Source organism: Rhododendron vialii, chromosome 13a (assembly GCF_030253575.1).
Source record: "Rhododendron vialii isolate Sample 1 chromosome 13a, ASM3025357v1".
Taxonomy (NCBI): Eukaryota; Viridiplantae; Streptophyta; class Magnoliopsida; order Ericales; family Ericaceae; genus Rhododendron; species Rhododendron vialii.
This window is the reverse complement of record NC_080569.1, coordinates 14144241-14165732: the sequence shown is the minus strand read 5'-3', so window position 1 is coordinate 14165732 and position 21492 is coordinate 14144241. Positions and strand designations below refer to the sequence as shown.

The following is a 21492-nucleotide window of genomic DNA, read 5'->3' as shown; positions in this document are numbered from 1 at the left end:
ACACAAATCCTTAAGAAACTTGGTATATGAGAGAATTTGCTTGACTGCATCCAAGAGAGGAATATTGATCTTTACTTGATTGAATAACTCATGCAACGCCGCATTCAAATTTGGTTTCACCAAAGCCCTCAATCGGTTGGGAAATGGTGTCGGTGTTAGAATAACTCGAGGATTTTGTACACTTTGTTCCTTCGCCTTACCCTTACCATTTTCCTTTGAAACCTCTTTGCTTGCCTCCTTGGGAGATTCCCCAAGGGTTGATGTTGGAATTGAACGATCGATAGGAGGAGGCAAATAAGATGGTTCCGGAGGCATCGCCACTTGATTGTCAACTGTCTTTCCACTTCGAAGTGAAATAATAGCCTTTGCTTGCTCGGGGAAAGTCACCGAAGAGCTCGCAAAGTGAAGACCTTGAGAAGTCGGATTAGAATTCGGTTGCGGATTAGGTTGAGGTTGAGTAGGAAACTTCCCTTTCTCTTGTTGTAACAAACCCACCGTAGTTGTCAACTTGCCCAACCGTAGTTTGTTGCTCATTAATGGCAGTTTGACCTTGCAAAAGAGCACTGAATTGATCTTTCCAAGAACGCTTTGGTGGTTGGTGGTGGAACTGGGTAGGTTGTTGTTGAAATTGGTTTGCATGTGAAAATGGAGCAGAAGGAGCAAAACCAGGCGGACCTTGAGCTTGAGGGAAACGGAAAGCATTCTGAGGTTGTTTCCAAGGTAATTGAGGAGCGGGGGGTGGAACTTGAGAAGAACCCCCCTCAACAGTTTGACTCCAACGGAAAGCCGAATGTTGACGTGTTCCCGAATTATAAGAGTGAGAATAAGGATCAAAACGTTGCACGGCATGTACTTCTTCTGGAGCAATTCCATTAATCACATTCTTAAGAGTAGGAATATTGGGGCACACTTCGGTAGAATGGCCCACAATCTCACAAATAACACATACTTCTTCCACTTGGCGCACTACTTTCACTTCTTGAGATTGAGCACTCTTTAATTTCAACTTGTCAAGTTTCCGAGCAATCTCCTCCAATTGAGTTTCAAAAGCTGTATGCTCCGCAATAGAGAATTTTTTTAAACCTGTAGGACCTTGATTGAACATCGCTCTATCTCCCGGATGTGCAAACTGCCAAGACTGGGTCTTCTCAGCTAGTGACTCATAGTAATCTCAAGCATCCTCCGGTGTCTTTCCCATAACATCACCTCCACCCATAGTATCCAGAAGCTGTTTACTCTCTTGAGAACACCCTGTGTAGAAATAGTTGACTCTGAGATACAACGAAAGGTTGTGATGAGGAACCGACATAACCAAGTCTTTGTACCGCCCCCAATACTTGTGGTAAGTCTCTCCATCCCTTTGCTTGAAACATTGAATCTGATCGATAAGTAACTTTGTCCTGCTGGCTGGAAAGAATTTAGTGGTGAAAGCATCCTGGACTTCTCCCCAGTTACGCAAAGATTGGGGTTTCAAAGAATTGAACCATTGTTTTGCCTTGTCTTTGAGAGTAAATGGGAACAATTTCAAACGAGCTTGATTAAGTTGCCCCGGAACTGTAACGAAAGAATGTAGAATATTCTCGAACTCCCGGATATGCAAATAAGGATCCTCCAATTCTCGCCCCCGAAATTCTGGAATTATCCGAAGATACTCAGCTTTGAATTCAAATGCATTCCTAGCGGTCGGAGTCGAAATAACGATAGGAGATACTTGAGGAGCCCGTTCTGGATTCAGATAATCATGTAGAGTACGAACTGAAACTTCTTCGGGCATTGGGCCTTTGCGATTGCGATTTAATTTGCGAGGCGGAGAGTGGGCAGGATACGCCCTGGCAATGCTACGGATTCTTGGCGGTGAAGAAGAACGATGAAGCCGATTGAAAATTGGGCTTTGGTAAACAGGCATAAACTAACACAAGCAAAAATACTAACTAATTACCAACAAACTACCAGACAGGAGGGGCTATGCCGCCACCTCAATTCAACAAACAGAATATGCGAGGGGTTATGCCACCACCTCGGCTAAGCAATGCAATCAAATTTAAACTAACTAACTAAATTAACTACGCTAAACTAACTAAGAACTAACTCGATATTTAACCTGGCTTCGTTACGCCTCAAGTTTAGTATAACCAAGTTAGAGGTATCCACCAAACTAAATACGAACTACTAACACATAAACTACTACTAGACGAAAGCAGGATACTTACAGTGGTTTGTCGAACCTCCAAGAAAGCCATAATAAGAAATCCCCTGCAACGGCGCCAAAAATGCTTCGTTTGCTCCGATGTAATGGAATAATACCCCAAGCGTAGGGCCTAATATGTCTGTTGAAGCATAATAATCCGGAAGACCGGGATCGTACCCAAGGGAATAATTATATGGCTTGGTCGGATTTGTAGATGCAAGTAAGCTCGGGTTTTCGGCCTTTAGACAGCCAACTTTGTTTTACTTTAAACGGTGGAAATAAAAGGCTAAATTAAAAACGAATTAACTAGAGAAAAGATAGGCTAGGTCTAGGAATTATTAACACTTAAGACTCGAGCTAAATCACAGTCTTCACCAATTACACAATTTAAGATACTTGGTTAAAGTTCTCAAATCGGAAGATAAAATGATTTGAGAACCAAGCTAGCTCTAGAATTCATTTGGCAAATACCTTGAGCGACAGAGCTTTAAGCATCATGTGTGGTGGGTAGGCGATGCTCCCACCTACACATGATCAAAGAGGTTAACACCTCGGTGATTTGTCAAACAAACCCGAACCCCACATTAATTTCCAAATCAAAGATTAAAGCTTTATTGGGTGCAAAATGCAATTTTTGCCCGAGCAATGAGGTGCTAATCACCCCATGACGTAACCCTTGAAACTACTCATACATATCTAGAGAAATAAGAGCAAGCAAAAATTTACTAAGCATAATTGAAAAGCAACACTAGAAGAAAATTAGAGATTATGATAGATCGGGAGAGTGGCAACAACTTTAATAAAGACAATAATAACAAAACTAAACTAATTAAGACAGGAAATTAAAAGATAAGTGTTGAAAAAATGAAGAACAACAAGAACAATTTGAAAATGCAAGCCAATCTAATCCTAGATCTAGAAAATTGTACTAAAAAACGTCCTTCTTTACAAAATGATGTCACTCCTATTTATGTCAGCCGCCCTCGCGCACGGAATATTCCCAAAATACTCTGAAAATCCACCTCTAAGCCCCTTGGCATCGATGGCAACGGCCTTAGAGTGTTTCACTAACATGCTCGGCATCGATGGACCATAGAACCTTACATCGATGCCGAGGCCCATAGCTCTGATCCTCTTAAGTGCTTCGACATCGATGGACCTCCATTCTTCCCATTGATGCCGAGCCCCATTCTTCTAGCTCTCTGGCTTGCTGCTGCCTTGGCTGCCTGCTTCTTGCTCGGGCAATTCTGCTTCTGCCTTGGCCTTTAAAATTCCTTTCTTTGACAAATCACCTACAAAACAGAACTAAAACACTCTACAAGCAAATATCGTTAACAATAACTAATTAGTACTTAAATTAAACTAAAACTAGGCACTAGCGCACCCTACATTACATTCTAGGGTGTTTATCAACCACTCCACCACCACCATGACACCACCGCCATGATTAACAGTGTTAAATTCTGTCTAAATTTATAATTAACAGTGTTAATTACCGCCACGATTAACAGTGTTAAATTCTGTCTAAATTTACAATTAATAGTGTTAATTACCACCACGATTAACAGTGTTAAATTCTATCTAAATTTATAATTAATAGTGTTAAATTATGTCCAAATTTATAATTAACATTGTTAATTAACACTGTTAGCTGAAAGGGTGGAGATGGATAAGGTGTTGCCGTTGAGTGGCCAGCGGTCACGCGCAGGTGGAAGGATGGCGTTACGCCGCCTCCGGACGGAGTAATCCTGGTTGAAGAGAGGGCGGCGATGGAGGGATGGGCTGGGAGATTTGAAACCATAAAATGATGAGCATTCATTTGTGAACCGCGACAAGATCAACGATTGCAATTCCAGACGGAGGCAGTAGAGGCATCAACGTCCATGGAGGCGGCGGAAGCATCGACGTCCATGGAGGCAGTGGGGGTGGAACGACCGGAGGAGGAGTAGTTGGCGGTGGAGCTAAGACCGACGGAAGAGTGGCCGGTGGCATGGCTGAGACCGACGAAGGAGTAGCCAGTGGTGGCATGGTTGACTGGAGGAGAGAGAGAGAGAGAGAGAGAGAGAGAGAGAGAGAGAGAGAGAGAGCTGCATTCATTTGAAAATCCTAAATGATGAGCTGTGTTCATTTGTTGCTATTTAAAGTAGGGTAAACAAGTAAAATCACACTCACAGGACTTAGTGAGCATTACACTTTTATCCCATAGGACTTGGTGGGCTATGAAATTCAATATTAGGACCGGCCTAAAATTAACTCATAGACCTACGAAAGACACCAACTATTTTTTTTTTTGATTGCCGAAATGTTGGAAAGGGGAGACCAGGGTACCAACTCCCTTGGGTGTGACTATAGGAGTTCCTAACCCATTGTGAAATGTCTGGTTCGAACCATAACTATTACCTGTGAGGACAGGCTATCACCACAGTACCACCTAGATACTAGATGAATGGCCCTCCACGCGAAATCAATCAAAGTCCCACAATGCGAGGAACAATCCTTCCTTGGCGTGGGACTCCAACCGCAGACATGGAGGGAGGAGCTTTTTAACCCACGCACCTTTGCCATCTAGGCTACTACCATCGGTGGTGAAGACACCAATTGTTGCTTGAGAAGCCTAATAGCCCAATCTATATGGACAGATTTGCTGCATTTGATTGGAAAAATGACGGCTAATGACGTGTTTTGATAATTAATATCCGTCAATGATATTCAGTATTAACAAATGTTCTCAGCATATCCTTGGCAGGTATTAATTATCAAAACAAGTTCCGGACTTTCATTTTCCTTAATTAGATTATGACTAGCCCAATAGCACAGCCAACACCAGACATGGGATTGAAGCCCAACTCAACGTGTGGTTGCGCCAACCTCCGAAAGGAAAAAAAAACACCATGGCAAAAGATACATACAGAGTAGGGCTGCTCGCGGTCCAGTTCGGTTCGGATTTCTAGGAATTCAAGGATCGAACCGCTAGTCACGGTTTTTACAAAATGAAATCCGTGTTCGGACCAAAAGTCCTACGATCCGGTTCCAATCATATCCGTGACTCGCGGATCAGTTACGGTTTTGTCCATGGATTTTAGCGAAAATAAAGCTCAAGCAAATATCCCACACTAAAATGAAAGAAGGTTACACTCAGAATTAAGTTTAATACCACCAGAAAGTATTTGTTACATAAACTACCAAAGACCTACTTCAGAAATCAGATTCAAAAGAATCTAAACACTAGTAGATTGTATCATTATAATACATAACATAAAACCAAACAAAACAAAAAAAAAATCAAAGGGGGACAACTATAACACCAAAGAGGTGAAATTTTATCTTCCTTTCAAATGCAATGCATGGCAACAGTTTAACATTAAAATACTAAAATTGGTGGAAAAAAGTTTTAACATTCCTAACTATTAATTATATAAATACACACGTATTTTTGTGCGTGTGTGTGTGTGTATATATATTTATTTATTTATTTATATAAAATAAATATTTCACGCAGGGACGGATCCAGAAATATAGTGTAGTGGGGGCACCTGTTAATCATAATGGTGAAAATTATTTTTGTAGTCAACCACAATAAGATTTTACAAAATTAAGGCATGTATTACTGACTACAAAAGTTTGTAATGCGTACTTTAAGTTAAATTAGGTTAAAATGAGCACAAAATCTCATACAAAATATTTAAAGTATGTTTTAAATGAACATCGACGAGTTTTAGAATGATCGAGCTAGTTTTGTTAATGACTTTGTTTTACAATATTTCTCCCAGACGGTTAAAAATAAAGAGAATTAAGAAAGAATAGTTCAAAATAGACAAATAGCTCATAAAGCAACAAGTATAAATACACCATATGATAAAATTCAGACATAAAACTAATTATGTATGTATTTTTTCGAGATATATGCAAGTGTTATGTTTATATATTAGCACGTTTTCATAATTATGCTAATTTATACCAAAAAAATATTTTAATTTTGAGCGAGAGCACGCGTTTGAGTGGGGGCACGTGGCCCCGCAGGCCCCCGCTTCGGTCCGTCCTTGATCTCACGGTCCGGTTCAGTTAATCCATGGTTTTGTAATGAAAATCCGTAGACCGAACCGCGAGCCACAGTTTTCTAATTTTTCAATCCGTGTCCGGACAATTAATCCGCGGACAAAATTCAAAAGGTACGGATCCGTTCGGTCCGGACCGGTTTCGTAGTTCACCGAATTTTTTGAGCAGCCCTAATATAGAGATAAAAAATATGAAGTCCAAGAGACACCCCCTCGGTTAGGGGGAACAAGCAAAACATGTAAACCCAATTATGCACTGGCGATAGCTACTCTCCATACACTAACAAACCAGTGTAATAGAAAAATATGGCCAAAAAAGAAGGAAAAAGAGAAAGAAAGATAGGAAGATCACCATTACATGAGTCATACACATACATATAAAAGGAGCACTGGCAAGTGGCCTTGATACATCAGTAGGAATTTTGAAGTTATTTGTCAAGTACGGCCTCCTTTTTTTCTCTCTCAATAAATATAACTAATTCAAGTAGCGGTTGTCATCTAAACGGGGACCCATGTGGGTTCCCTTAATTTAATCGACCGTTACATATCATTTTGTTTGATTTGTCAATAAGTAAATTAGGTTATCTAAAGATGCCTTTAGAGCATCTCCAATGGGATATATCAATTCCTACGTGGACAATTTAACCGTAAAAATTGATACCAAAATTCAATCCAACCTAATAGCCTTCTTTGATGCCAAATACACGTGGATTTGAAGGTAAGCCTTTTTATGCCAACTTTGACAGCCACCCTCCTCCATGCCAAATTTCAAAAAATGACCATTTGTATTTTGACATAAGGGTTGGAGAGGAATAATTTGATGTCAAATAAATAGAATTTGACATAAGGGTTGGAGAGAAGGTTTTGATGTCAAACTGGATATGCCAAAATGTCACATTAGCCTTAAAAAAAAATTGGCATCCCTAATTTGAAGTTAAGGGTTGGAAATGCTCTTAGTTACCAAACACACTAGTTGAGTCTTGTGTGACCAATTGGTCATCTAATATTGGAACGTAACGAGCCTAGTATTATCACAAATTAATTGAACAAACAAAAAGGACAATACAATCAATCTTCATGTGCCTTTGCAAAGGCGATCGTAAGGTGAGTGTTTTTTGATCTTGGAACGATATGAGCCTCAGTTTTTTTATTTTTCACATATATACGTCACATTTGATTGGTTTGACTAGTCACCATAGAATATCAAATTTTGTAGAATAAGTATTTCGTTGTGGTTAATAGCAAAAGAATTTATAAAAAAAAACTATGGGTACAGTACCATATATATATATATATATATATATATATATATATATATATATATATTGGCTAAATGTATACATCAAGTGTATGTCTGCGAAATACTTTATTCTACAAACGAAATATCCTTGTTTTTTTGTGCTCCCCTTTTCAATCGGATTTGCAAGAGGGTTCAAATCATATTTTTCCTTCAGAGAGACCGAGTCGCCATGTTGTGATTTTCATGGGTCTTTTCGGGATCAACTCGAATGATAAAAAAAAAATTCATTATTTAGGATTCGTCGAGCGCATCAATTATGTCAAAAGTGATGGCAAGTAGTTTCTGAACACAATATGTTTTATCTTGAGACAAATGCAAATTGTGTCAATTGTCAATCTATTAATATCCAATCAAAATGATTTATATCAGCAAATGACTAAGAGCTACTCCATAAAGTAAATGCCTTCTCCCATGGGGTTGGTTTCCAGTTCGAGTCTCCCTAAGAGCATCTCCAATCCACCTCTATTTCTCCAAAATAGAGAATGGATGTGACACATTGAAGGGAGATTTTATAATTTATTCTCTTTTTTCTTCACTTTTTGTAATTTTTGAAAGAATTTTTGAGGAACCCACCGTCCTTTTTAGAGTTTGGTCCTCTAAAAGTAAATTTGGTCCTCTAAAAATAGAGGATCAAAAGTAAATTTGGAGTACAAAATTCCTCCAAAACTTTAAAAAGGACGATGGGTCCCTCAAAGATTCTCCCAAAAAGTACAAAAAGTGAAGAAAAAATGAAATAAATTACAAAATCTCCCCTCAATGTGTTACATCCATCCTCTATTTTGGATGGATTGGAGATGCTCTAAGTGCCGGGTCACCCATGGACTCATTCAAAATTCTGCAAGAATTTCTAAAGCTTTAAAACTAAAAACGTTGAAAGCCAAATTAATGGCTTGCCAAAATTTCAATTTGGGACACATTTACCCCTTGATTGGGAGCCATTGGCTTTGAGGGGAGGGTAATTTCGTCTTTTCTGCCCAAGGGAAAATCGTGAATCATATCAGGCCACGTATCCCCCTGTCCTTTTCTTCTTCGTCTGGTTCAGAGGAAAAGAGAGAGAGAGAGCCAGAGAGGAGAGCTTTTGGGGCGAGCTATACACAGCCCTCGTCGGGGCTCCTCCGATTCGGGCGGTTTGCCGAGCAGCGGGTCTGGAAACGGAACCCTGCAGTCTCGCCGTCTTCATCTCCGCTTCCCCCTTTGCTACAGTTGCTCTCTAGGCGTTTCGAGCTACTGTAACTCTCGCTTACTCGTCCTCTACGTCTCCAAAACTACTGCGTTGCCGTTGTCTTCGTTTGCTCCGGAGAAGGTAAGCCCAGTTAGCACCTCTGGCAAAGATCGTCGTTGTCAAAAATCGTGGCGTAGCTGGGTGAGTTCTTCATCTGGGTGGGTTTCGATTGGTTGATTGTTGGGTTAAGTAGTCATTTGTGGGAGTGGGTTTCGATTTCTAGGGACTATTACCAAATCAGCTAACTCTGATCTTTAGAAAAATCCCTATTTATTTTGATCGTCATAGGTTTAATTTTTCCCACTAGAAATCAATCATTGTCTATTTTACTTTCTCTTCCAGTTAGCCATTGATGGGAACGCACTGAAATTCGTCTCTTAGTTTTTAACTGAGATTTATGAAATTTCTGTATGCGCATTTAAGTCTATCGATTTCCTCATATATCCATGAGAAGCAAAAGATAGAAATATCTGACTTTTATCGTAATTTCACTTTATTTTTCTTATCAGAAAGCTTAATTTCAGGTGAGTGAGATGTTTTAGCTTGAATTCATATTGTGGGTCATTGAAGCCTATATAAAAGCCTCCGAAGGTAATTTTAATCAGGTCCTTTCTCTAGATAGGTTCTCCTGTTTTTAAATTTTGGAATTTTATGTTTATATGATCTATCTAATCTTTCGCTAACGTCCATTCTCTAATCAGGTCCTTTCTCTAGATAGGTTCTCTTGTTTTTAAATTTTTGAATCTTATGTTTCTGACGAGTGCTGCGGATAAGCTGGATGCGGAAGCATTTGATGAGTGGATGTTGGGTCCAATGGGACGATACGATATGAGGAGTTCATTGCCAGGATGGTTGGCAAGTGATGCGTATATCAAATTCCCTCTCCCTGTCTGTCAGCGGTTTTTTGGCTGTTTATGTTTGGTTTCGTTTTGTTTTATCAGCTAATTAGTGCTAAATGGATGATTTATTATGTGGATACATGGGTTCTGTATTTTTTTGGTTGAAATGAGGTGACCATATGTTCCAAGTCTGTGACTTGGGTGTAAAAACACAATTCCCAGGTTAAAACTGCATCATGATAGGTATCTTTATTATGTTGAGAATGTATGCTGAAAGTTTTTCCGGCTTCTTGTTGACTTGTTATAATGTTCCGCTGCAGATTAGCAGTATGATGAGACAAATTGCAGTAACAGTGGCGATGCTTTTGCTTGTTGCACTTGAGATTCCAACCGGGCTAACCCTTCCATCCACCGTACCTGCATTTCTCTGGTCGCCCCTTGAAGATGGGTACGTGGCTATTATTTTTGTTTGTAATGAACGTGAATTTTTCCTTGGACTTTCCAAAATTTAATATCTACCAGTTGAAGTAGATTAATTGGATCGATTTGTAATCCACAACTGGCAGACTGTCATCTGCTTGGGCATTGGTGTGCTCACTCGCACACATTTTCATGTATCATAGCAAATATCCATTGGATGAAGATATCGTTTGAGCCACAATTCTCCTCTTAGATAAGTGACCTACTTTGCAATCATGGATCTTGCCGAGGCCTTTGTAACCCTTGCAATTATTCGCCGGTTAACTGGAATATATGCACAATGAGACCCCGTACCAAGAGCTAACATGATATAAAAACGACCATCGAACCCTTTTTAAGCTATGGTACTTCAATTATAGAATTTCTTTCCATTACAAGTGGTAATGATTCTTGATTGTCCATTCGTTTTGCCATAAGGGTATCAAACTGTATTTGAAGGCTCCACAGTCAAGTCACGATCTCCCCATTACTACCTGGCACAGGTTATCCACAATCTGCTTCCTCGCTTCAACTTTATCCATAAGCATCCCAAGGAATAACCACCATTATCAATTGCTGATACCACTGTTGGGAATCCCAATTGTTCAATCTTCAGGGATTTGCAACTATGGAACTCTATAAACTAATAAGCATTATTCATTGCTTATTGATTATTGATTATTGATGAAAATGAGAGGCAACCAGTTTGAAATATGCCATGTCATTTCATTGTAAAGAATGGCCTTATCTTATGCAGTATAATATTTGTGCTCTACGTTGTAATGTTGAAAGGTATAATGAACAATGATATGCATAATTCTGCGAAAGACATGTTCAGATCATAATATCACTGTATATTTTATACTTCATATTTCACTCTTCTGTTATGTTTTGAATCTCTTCCTGATCTATGTTGCTGCATATTTTCAAGCAATGGAATAAAGGAAGCAGTAAATTATCAAACTCTCTCTACAAAGGATTTGGCCAAGTCTGTTCTGTCTGAAGGGGGCTGGTCAAACTTACTGGTATTGCATGTTCTCACCTTCCAAGTTGACTGCATTTTTCTTTCTTTTGTAGAATTCTTTGCATTGGTTTACTTCTTTACAACCAAAAACCATGGAGAAGAATCAAAAAGATAAGAAAAGGAATAGTAGCTTATTTATGATACAGCCTTGAGTCTCTCATGCTGGTTTCATTTTCTTTCAGTGTTCAGGGAAGGAAGCTCAACAACATTCTGTAGATGTTGCTCTTCTATTTGGTGGGAGAGAGGTAGGAATACGAAAAAGTTAGAACAAGAATAAGTAGATCTCCGAGTTTGATTTCTTCTTGTTGAATAGTCTCTGGCAAGATAAATGTCCTGTTTTGGGGTAAAACTATGTTCGTGCATTCCTGACTCCTCTGAAGTCACAAACTGTAAAAGTTATGTGTACCAGATTTTATGGACCGAGTATGAGTACAGTGTGCACTTCTTTTCCATTTGTTTGCTTTGATTTTTTTCCCTCGCTCTTCCCTATTTGTAGGTAAAGGAGACATGAACTTTTTAAGTATCTCCTATCAGTTTATTGGTGGAATCAGGAATGTGACCTTAGCCGCTGGGGTGTACCCAATGGGATTTTACTGTTGCATTACTTGGTTAAGGACAAAGATTTCAGAAGTAGCGTGCAAATAGATTAATTTGACAAAATTCAATGGTCTCATGGAATTAGCTCATTAAGTGAAATAGCTGAGTTTGTGAGTTAATAGCACCGTGTCGAAGGAGCAGACTTGTGTTTATCTCAATGTACATACTTAAAAACTTTTTCATAAAACCTACCACTATCTCACGGGCACAAAATTCATAGGCACGAGACTTCGCGTGCTGGCACGTGCAGTTCACCTAGTGTGTTACTAAAAAAGAAGTAATTGCCTTGGAGTGGGTCTGGGAATCGGGACTGTAGGGATCGATGGCAATTACCTCTGACCCATCTCCGCCTCAGACTTTTCCGTCCCGATCCGAGCGGGTATTCCTTGATCCGGTAAGCAAATGGCGCGTGAATGATATTTGCTTCTCTCGCTCCGTTTTAACCCGATCCAACTTTGATTATAAATATTTATGTTTTTATATGAATATGTCTAAATAAATTTTATTATTTTTATATAATAAGAGCAATATGCTAATTAATAAAATACTAATTTATGTCTTTGTTTTCGTTTTTTTTATGTTTTTAACTCTCATCAATCATCAATATCTTGTTTTCTTGTCAAAACATTCTAAAAAGAACAAAATTAGTCATATTATTACGGTGAATGGGGACTCGATTATTCCCCGACCTCGGCACCTTCCTAATTTTTCCCGCTCCGATATAGAAGGGGTGGTTTGGGGGACGCTAAATCTGACTCCGACCAGCCCCATTGTCATCTCTACCAAACGAATGAAAGAGAAATTATTCTATGCCCTTGGGGCAAGTCATTTTTGACAAGTGGTGCCTCACACCAATCAAAACCTACCTTATTAACTCCTTGTCATTTTTTTGCCACGTCAACAACTCTCAATGGCCAGCCAACCAAAACAAACGGCCAGGCATGGCGTTAACACATACGGTACCTACCAATCAAAACCTACCTTATTGACTTCTTGTCATTTTTTTGCCACGTCAACAACTCTCAATGGCCAGCCAACCAAAACAAACGGCCAGGCATGGCGTTAACACGTACGGTACCTACTCCTGTCTTATAAATTTTGAACCTTGCTATTCTCTCTCCTCCTTTAATTTTGGCTCACATTTTTTCCCTCCAGTTTTGGCCGCTGTCTTATAAATTTTGAACCTTGCTATTCTCTCTCCTCCTTTAATTTTGGCTCACATTTTTTCCCTCCAGTTTTGGCCGCTATTTCTGCAATCAGTATTTTTTTTTATCAATCAACAGAAGAGATCATTTTACATCAGATACGAAATACAAAGTACAAATTCAGAACAATCAAATCTAACAACTCAATTAATACAAGAAATAAGCCCATTATGGGGTAGAGACAAATAAAGAAATGAAAAGCCCTCTAAGAGAAGAACACCCACACGCAGGTAGAGAGACTCGAACTCCTGATCTTCTAATGAGATGCAAGAGTCTTGGCCAACTAACTTTTACACAAGTATTTTGAGAAATATCCTAGTAAAAGCTCAAAAATTTTCCTTGGATATTTTCCAAAAAAATATTTGTGTAAAAAATATACATTTCTTACTTTTTCAATTCATCTTGTCGGAACGAACTAATACTACATAAATGTTTGACTTAAAACTAACAATAACAATTATTTGGTATTTTTTGTCTTTAGTGAATTTTTTTGTTTGTTTTGGGTCATAATTTTTTTTTTGTAAATTATCTCGTCGAGACAATTGATTAATTAAAAAAATACGATGAATAATAAAATAAAAAATAAAACAAAAATATAAATAAAAAATACCAAAATTTAGGTAGATTGGGTAGTATTTTTTTTTGATCCATGAATGGGTAGTCTTTAATCTTGTCATGCTTTAGTCCTTTAACAGGCCGGTTTGGCTTCAAAAGTCATTTTGAGTTATTTTTTTTGTTTTTATTTAATTTTTTTTTCACATTTGTTAGTTTTGTGTCAAACTTTTGTAACTTATTGATTCATCTTGAAGAGGAAATCAAAAAAGTAAAAATTTTGATCGAAACTCATAATTTTTTTCAAAAAAACAAAAATAAGTAAAAAAATAGCGTGTTATTGACTTATTTTTGTTTTTATTCAAAAAATTATGAGTTTTGATTAAAATTTTTTACTTTTTCGATTCCTCTCATTGAGATGAATCAATAAGTCACAAAAGTTAGACACAAAACAAACCAATGCAAAAAAAATTTAAATAAGAACAAAAAAATATCACTTTAACTTTTTGATACAGAAAACTTGTTGAGTGTTTAAATATTCAGATCTAAACCCAAATTTAAAAAAAAAAAAGGAAATTCAAATATATGTGCCCATTTTAGAGAGTGAGAAGTCAAGAGAGAAAGACTGAAAAAACTGTGCGCTGTCAGTAACCATTATTGCTTCAAATGGTCCGTTAAATATATGTTGGATTATGAGAACGATGTTTGACGTGGAAGAGTTACTGACAGTCTTTCCACAAGGCATTCAATGATTGGTGCGAGGCACCACCTGTAAAAAAATGACGTGTTGCCCCAAGGGCATAGAATAATTTCTCATCCTTTCATATCTGACCCGAATAATCCATGGTCCCTTACCCGGTTCCTCTTCGGTTCGCCGCCCCACTCTGACTCACCTCTCTAAATTCTACGCTTCACTCCCGTACGCCGTTGCGCTCTCTCTCTCTCTCTCACTCTCTCTCTCAGCTTGTAGTTGCACACTTGCACATACCTCGCTTCTCTTGGAGTTTTGGAGAGGTTTTAGTATTCGTCGGGGGAAGAAACTGAAGAGAGAGAGAGAGAGAGAGAGAGAGAGAGAGAGAGAGAGAGGGAATGGAGGAAGCATCGGAGCAGAACCAAAAGCAGAAGAAGAGCGTGCCTGTACTCCCATGGATGAGAAGTCCCATTGATGTTACTCTCATCGATGAGTGCCTTCTCAATCTCCTTCCTTTTCTCGACCCCAGGTTCTCTCTCTGTCTCTGTCTTCGTGCTTATGTGAAGCTAATATGTATGGATACTGTGGTTTAAAAGCAAGACTAATTAAATTTGTTAAAAATGCGAAGACTTTGTTATTATTATCTGGTTTAGAATGTTGAGGAGCTGAGGAATTGATGAAATTCTCAAACTTGAACCGAAACTTGCTTAACTAAGCTAAGCTTAAACAACCCTATGATCAGTTCTGCTCTTCTGGGTTACATCACTGTAATAAGATATTTTGTTAAAATGTACTGTACATGGTTTTCGCTCACTCGATTCCTTCAGATCATATCTGCGAAAAAGTTACTGAATAATTGTTACAAATGGAATTATAGACTCCTATGCACCATTTTTGCCTGACCTTTTGAAGTAATGTTTTCTTCTGCAACTTGACATTGAGGTCCTATTTGATTACTGTAAAATAGCATTCAGTCGGTTTACCCCTCGAGGTTGTATTGCATAGCTATTTGTGATTATGTTTGTTGTCGATGCGGTCTACATAGGTTGGAGGTGGCGTTGCAGAAAATGGGTATTACTTCACTCTTTCCAGTGCAAGTCGGAGTCTGGCAAGAGACGATTGGACCTGGTTCTTTTGAACGAGACCTTTGTATAAACTCACCGACTGGAAGTGGAAAGACACTAGCCTATGCGTTGCCGATAGTGCAGATGCTGTCAACTCGTGCTGTTAGATGTCTTCGTGCATTAGTGGTATTGCCAACACGTGATTTAGCCTTGCAGGTTATACCCTTATTTGTGAACTTGTTCCCCATTTTCGCAATCATGCCTTGGTTATTCTGTTTTAAAGGAATATTACTGCCGTCAAATTCTCTAACTCAAATACATGCACAAATTGAGCATGCTCCTTTTCTTTGGTTTGTGTTAACTTTGATCTCATGGGGCTTTCTTTGATTTATGTTTTGTTTCTATTCCTTATTGCGTGGTGTCTCACGAACTCCTGAAGCATTGTCCATTGGATGTGGGACGTTTATGAGATTTTTTTTTTCCCGGTCAAACGGAAATTCAGGACATTTATGAGATTGATGCCTTGATAGATAACGGATAAATTTATTGACCAACCATTACCCAATGGCTGGTCTGGTCAATTCGCGGTACTGGAAGGTTAGAACTCCTGTCAATTCAAGGTACAGGAAGGTTAGAAACCTGCACACCTGGCTACTTTTTATTTTGCAACTGGGCCGGGCTGGGGTTGGTGCCTTTCAATGGTTGTCAGCTTGAGGGTTTTACTGCTCACCCACCAATAAAATGACCCTTTCTAACTTATTAATGGAAGAAGGAAATCTATATAAATTGCCTCTCAAATGTTTGTAGTTCTTTCAGTCAGGCCTTTTAGCATATGCAGTGGCAAAAGAGGGAACATGTCTGCGAATTGGTATGAGAGTGGAAAATTTTGGACAAATGTGTTGTAATAGAATCAAAGTGATATTCTACAATTTGTCTAAGCTGAAATGAAGGTGCTGAAGCTGATGAAAGGGGAAAAAAAAATGAAGGTGCTGAAGGGTGGAGTGAGGAAAATTCAGAATGAGCAATTTATTGAACAAGAAAGGAGAGCACTAGTGCTTAAGAAAGAGTTTTAACAAGGGTGGAATACTTGAATGCTCCATACATTTCCTAGATGCTCCCTTGTGGACTGATGAAGGCATTGATAATTGGCGGCATTGTAAACGGAAGAGGAAGGTGTGGAATTTGATTCAAAGATAAGAAATCTCTTAAGGTGAAGATATTTCTTTCGGCCCAAAATGCAAAATTAGATTCATGTTGTTGGATGCACCAATGGAAAATGGTGCTCGTGTTTACAATAGCTAATCAGTTTCTTTGATTTAAAGGTTTGGTCGATAGTGTATTAGGTTTACCATACTTGTTTTATCTTTCATTCTTACGTTAGTTCCTTCAATTTCATGCATTGTTAGCAGTTGGAAATCTGGTAATTTATGGCAAGTGTTCAAACTTTCGCAAGTTTCTTATTGTGATGCCCTGAGAGTAAATCAAAGTAGCTAATTTTCATGTTGACAAGCTTTGATTTCCAAACAATCCTATTTATCAAAGAAAAATTAAGTAGCTCAAGGTACTTTATCAAGATTGTGTGGACATATTCGAAATTAGACCTAGCCAAAATAGGTTAAAAGTGTTTGTAATAGCTCCTACAAGTGAATAGTGGCAAGGCCTTTTGTTGTAAGTATGTTGTTTGATGGAAAGTAAGTACATTCAACGTAATGAAGTTGGCAGACTAGGAATTGCTGAATGTTTCTCCTTGTGCATTGAGTACTTTAGTTATGTTCAATGCCACGTCTTCGACTTTTCTGTGTGGTAAACCTTGTTTTGGTGACGCAAGTTAGTTGATTTGGGAATCCTTTTCGACAGCTTTTTGATGGATAGCTCTAGATAATGAAACCTGTTCCGCTAAGGGTTCTTAAAAAATAAGTACTTAATTTGCAATTTTTAAGCTTAAAAATAATGTATTTACGAAAATAAATTTTCAATTTTTTTGCACTGTTTGAAAGATCTCTTCAAGATCTATCAAACAAGATCCATATTGCACAAAACATTATTTCAGTAAGTCCATTATTTTTAACTTGAAAATTACAAATAAGTTCTTATTTTTTAGCACAAGTTGGATGTGTCTTTCAATTGCATCAGGTAAGGAAATGTTTGTACCATGTGGAAGAGCAATTCATGCCTTCATTTGATAGGGTATTCTTTGATGGAGAGATAGAGTGTCAAGAATAGTATTGTATATGTAATCCGGTGTCCATTGCATCATAAAAGATTGGCATCATATGAGATTGGAAAACTTCGATTCAATACTTGTTGCTTAACTAACATACTTACATACACACTCATACGGTTAGATGATGTAACCCGATTAATTTTGAATTCAATCTAAAAGAAATACCAAACTGATGAAAATGATCTAGTGAGATTAATGCTGTTAATCCTTATAGCTTAAAGTATCCTAGTGTTTGAAGACCTTTAACTCTTGATCCATTGGAAACGAAAGGTGGACTTATTGTGATGTAATGAATACAAGAGGGGAATTGTATCCAAGTGCTTTCTTAATTTTCCCTTGAAAGATGTGTGTAAGGTTTTCTTTGTTGTTGCAGGTTAAGGAAGTATTTTCTGCCATTGCACCTGCAGTGGGCTTATCTGTTGGCTTGGCAGTAGGTCAATCTTCAATTGCTGATGAAATTTCAGAACTCATTAAGAGACCTAAGCTTGAGGCGGGTATCTGTTATGACCCTGAAGCTCCTTTGCTTCATTTGCAAAGTTCAGTTGACATTTTGGTGGCAACACCTGGAAGGCTGATGGACCATATAAATTCTACAAATGGTTTTACACTTGAGCATCTTTCTTATCTGGTAAGTAGGAGAGTTTTACTTTTACCCACCAGGCTGATTTAACTAATTTCCCTTTTAGGAAGTAATGTTTCTATTTGGCATCAGTAGCATATATTTTATGGGAATATTTTGCTTACAACTTGGATATTCATTTAACATTCATTGCTTTTGATTTTGAAGTTTCTCTAGAAAAGTATCCTTTGACGAGGTCTATTTTTTAGGTTGTTGATGAAACAGATCGATTACTCAGGGAAGCATACCAATCCTGGCTGCCCACTGTTCTTCAATTAACGCGCTCCAGTGGTGGGGATCTCAGAAGTCTCTTCCCTCATATCAGCACTTTCCTTCCTTCCACATTTGGTTCCTTAAAAACCATAAGGAGATCGTAAGTTCTAATTCCCTTCACCTCCTTGGAATAGTTGAAACTTCCTCACTGTTGGGCATGCCCCACAAGCATTGCTGCAATTTTTGGTCAGTGCTAGTAGTTCCTTGGTATATGTACTGCAAGCATTAGATACCTTAGATGAAACTGCTGTCAGGTATCCAGGATCCTATCATATGTATTCAACTGTTGGTTTCTAGGTGAATTGTCAATTACGGTGGTTTCATAAACTTGTGAGGGCTGTCAATATACTTTCTTGATATCTGGAGCAATGTTTTGGATGTGTATTTCATATTTCATATATTTTTTTTGTTTCTTGCTCAAATTTGAGTGCCTTCATATCGGCTCTCACAAATTTTGGTCTGAACGAGTTGTATTAGAACCCACAGTTAACAAGTCTAATGCAGCTACTTAAATGCGTCCCCTAAGGCCTAATGTATCTTCGATAATAATGTAACTTTTGTTCAAATTTACTGTGTAGTTTTGTTTAAATGGCTGGCGAAGTATTTAACATGTGACAGGTAGCTTGTACTTAAAATTGGGTTTAATATGTTACAGGGGTGTTGAAAGGGGCTTTAAGGGTAAGGCTTACCCTAGGCTTGTGAAGATGGTTCTATCTGCGACACTAACCCAAGATCCAAGCAAGCTTGCCCAGCTTGATCTGCATCACCCTTTGCTCTTGACAACTGGGCAAAGACGCTATCGACTCCCTGAACGACTAGAATCCTTCCAATTGGTGAGACTCTTGATAATAGCATTATATATGCGGTACACAAGTACTTATCAAGTTCCTTGAAGTTGCGTACTTTCAAAGTTGAAGTTATAAGAAAGAGATTGGAATTGAGGCTTTACATATCTGAACACGATGTTAACATATTGAAGGGCACACTCATGTTTGTAAAATGTTCTTAGTTTTTTGAGTAGCTTTTTTCCCCTCATTCTTTAGGATTTTTTTTTGTCAGCCCCTCATTTTTAGGATTAGGCCCAAGCGTAATAAGTGACCTGTATTTTGTGCTTCTTATATGACCATCGTTATATGATATGATGATCTTTGAAGAGAATATTGGTCGGGAGTTGAAGAATCTATGAAAGGGACACCTGTTTAAGACTAATGGAGATTGGAATCCTCTGGTTCTCCTTTTGGTGCATTGAAATTTTCAAGTTGAGTTTCCCTAGGGACACTATGCTGTGGTAGAGTTGTTACTCTTCATGCAAATTCTGCCTTAGTGAGTCGTGGTCTCTCTGATGAGCCTTGTATTTCTATTGAGGATGTATCTACAAACCATGGTTGGGGTATTTCTTACTAGGTTAAATTTAAAGCAAAATTTAGCTGTACTTCACCTTGCCAAGAGGCCTTTGGCCCAATGGCATTAGGAGTGCACTTGGGTGCTAGAAGAAAAGAAGTCCAACTCCTCTTCCCAGAAAAAGAAGTTATACTTCACCTTTCAAAAAGCTGTTATTTTACCAGTAAAATGTTGCACTGATGTTCATTTTCCTCCCAATTTTCTGTACAGATTTGTGAATCAAAGCTTAAACCCTTGTATTTAGTAGCCCTTCTACAAACTTTACAAGGGGAGAAATGCATTGTTTTCACATCGTCGGTGGAGTCAACCCATAGACTGTGCACCTTACTAAACTTCTTCGGCGATTTACAAATCAAGATCAAGGAGTATTCAGGTCTGCAGCGTCAGTCCGTAAGAAGGTAACATCTGAATTAGTGTACTTTTTTGTTGTTTTTTCCGCAGTTCTCGTCCCATTCATTCACTTTTTAGACACGATTAAGGCCCTGTGCTGAGCAGTGGATCCTCTTCCATCTGTTATAGAATGGAAAGCATCTGGTGCACATGAATTGGGCGAACAATGGACTAAAACACACCAATGTGCTGTTGGCAAAGTCAAAAGACCAAAAGGGATCATTTGGTCGCTTAGTTTTCTATCTTTAGTTACCGAAACCACGAGGTTTTGACTTTGATACATTGGAAGCTTGAATGTGTTGGATTTGATTCAAGAGACTTAGATGGCTAGCTCTACCAAATTGTAGGTACCATTGTCAATATAATCCTTGCTTTTTGTAACCATTGTCTGCAAACCATGAGAAGCTTTTCTTCAAAGTCATGTTGATAATTTGAATTGGTTACTTTTTGTTGTGTGTGCGTGTGCATGTGCACACAAGAGTGTGTGTGAGAAATGAGTTGGATCTTGGATTAAAAGAGGTAGGTTGGGTTATGATGACTGAAAAACTCTTTTAAAGGTGTTTGTGTATTTATGGTTGTATTGCTATTTTCTACTAATCCAAGATGAAGGGTCTTCAATTATACTTGGGTGCAGGTCATGTAGATTTTGATTTGGTTTCCACTTGAACTAGAGAAGCTATTCTCAGAGCCTGAATATTTTTTCCTGAGAATCCTGACACAAAATTGCGCTGTGAAGAAACAGAAATGTACATGAACTGCCCCACATTATGTTATAAAGTAAAATTTTCATACTACAAAAACAGCAGGTTCACAGGGTAAAACTGTTGTATCGGAAAACAAACTTTGTGACGTTCTGCAACGTCCTAACATTTTGCTTCTGTGCTTTCAATTGAAAGCTGTAATTTATCTTGTTTTAAGCCTTTGAGCGAATGAATTAATCTGAATCTGATTTGACTTTAAGTAGAGTGGGAACTTATTCTGCAGCAAGGCATTGAAGGCATTCCGGGCGGGTGATATACAAGTACTTGTTTCATCTGATGCAATGACTCGTGGGATGGATGTTGAAGGTGTGACAAATGTCATCAACTATGATATACCTGCATACATAAAGACCTACATCCATCGGGCTGGTCGGACTGCAAGAGCGGGCCAGGCAGGACGCTGCTGTACACTTCTACGTAAGGACGAGGTATGTGGTATAGTTGAAGTGTTTCCATTCTAGATTATTTTGATGCTTATGACACGGAATATGCAGGGTAGAGTAGAATTATACGTCTTTTGAGGGTGTGGAGGAACCTTTTTCCTTGGTTTTTTTGTTCAATTAATATAGCTTGTTTCCATTTTTCAGATGAAAGAATTGTGATGATGCTTTGACATTGGTTTAATTTT

At 38.3% G+C, this 21492-nt stretch overlaps 2 protein-coding genes across 8 annotated transcripts in view; both read left to right on the top strand.

Moving 5' to 3' along the window:
* Window positions 1-645: 645 nt before the first annotated feature.
* Window positions 646-11539, top strand: LOC131313896 (uncharacterized). The gene is made up of 7 exons (XM_058342394.1): window positions 646-817; window positions 3840-3896; window positions 4045-4209; window positions 8545-8846; window positions 9925-10052; window positions 10995-11088; window positions 11270-11539. The coding sequence occupies exons 1-7, from the start codon at window positions 646-648 to the stop codon at window positions 11351-11353; spliced, it is 1002 nt and encodes a 333-aa protein (XP_058198377.1). The 3' UTR covers window positions 11354-11539.
* Window positions 11540-14332: 2793 nt separating this feature from the next.
* LOC131313174 (DEAD-box ATP-dependent RNA helicase 1-like) overlaps window positions 14333-21492 on the top strand; it is a 46878-nt gene continuing 39718 nt past the window's right edge. For all 7 annotated transcript variants that reach the window (XR_009196099.1, XR_009196100.1, XR_009196103.1 and 4 more), the window contains exons 1-7: window positions 14333-14661; window positions 15178-15412; window positions 17794-18048; window positions 18249-18412; window positions 18968-19145; window positions 19924-20111; window positions 21088-21292. Coding sequence is in view for 1 of the 7 variants with exons in the window: in XM_058341327.1 (XP_058197310.1) it covers window positions 14531-14661; window positions 15178-15412; window positions 17794-18048; window positions 18249-18412; window positions 18968-19145; window positions 19924-20111; window positions 21088-21292 (1356 nt within the window). In the remaining 6 variants the exon portion in view is untranslated. The remainder of the gene's footprint in view (window positions 14662-15177; window positions 15413-17793; window positions 18049-18248; window positions 18413-18967; window positions 19146-19923; window positions 20112-21087; window positions 21293-21492) is intronic.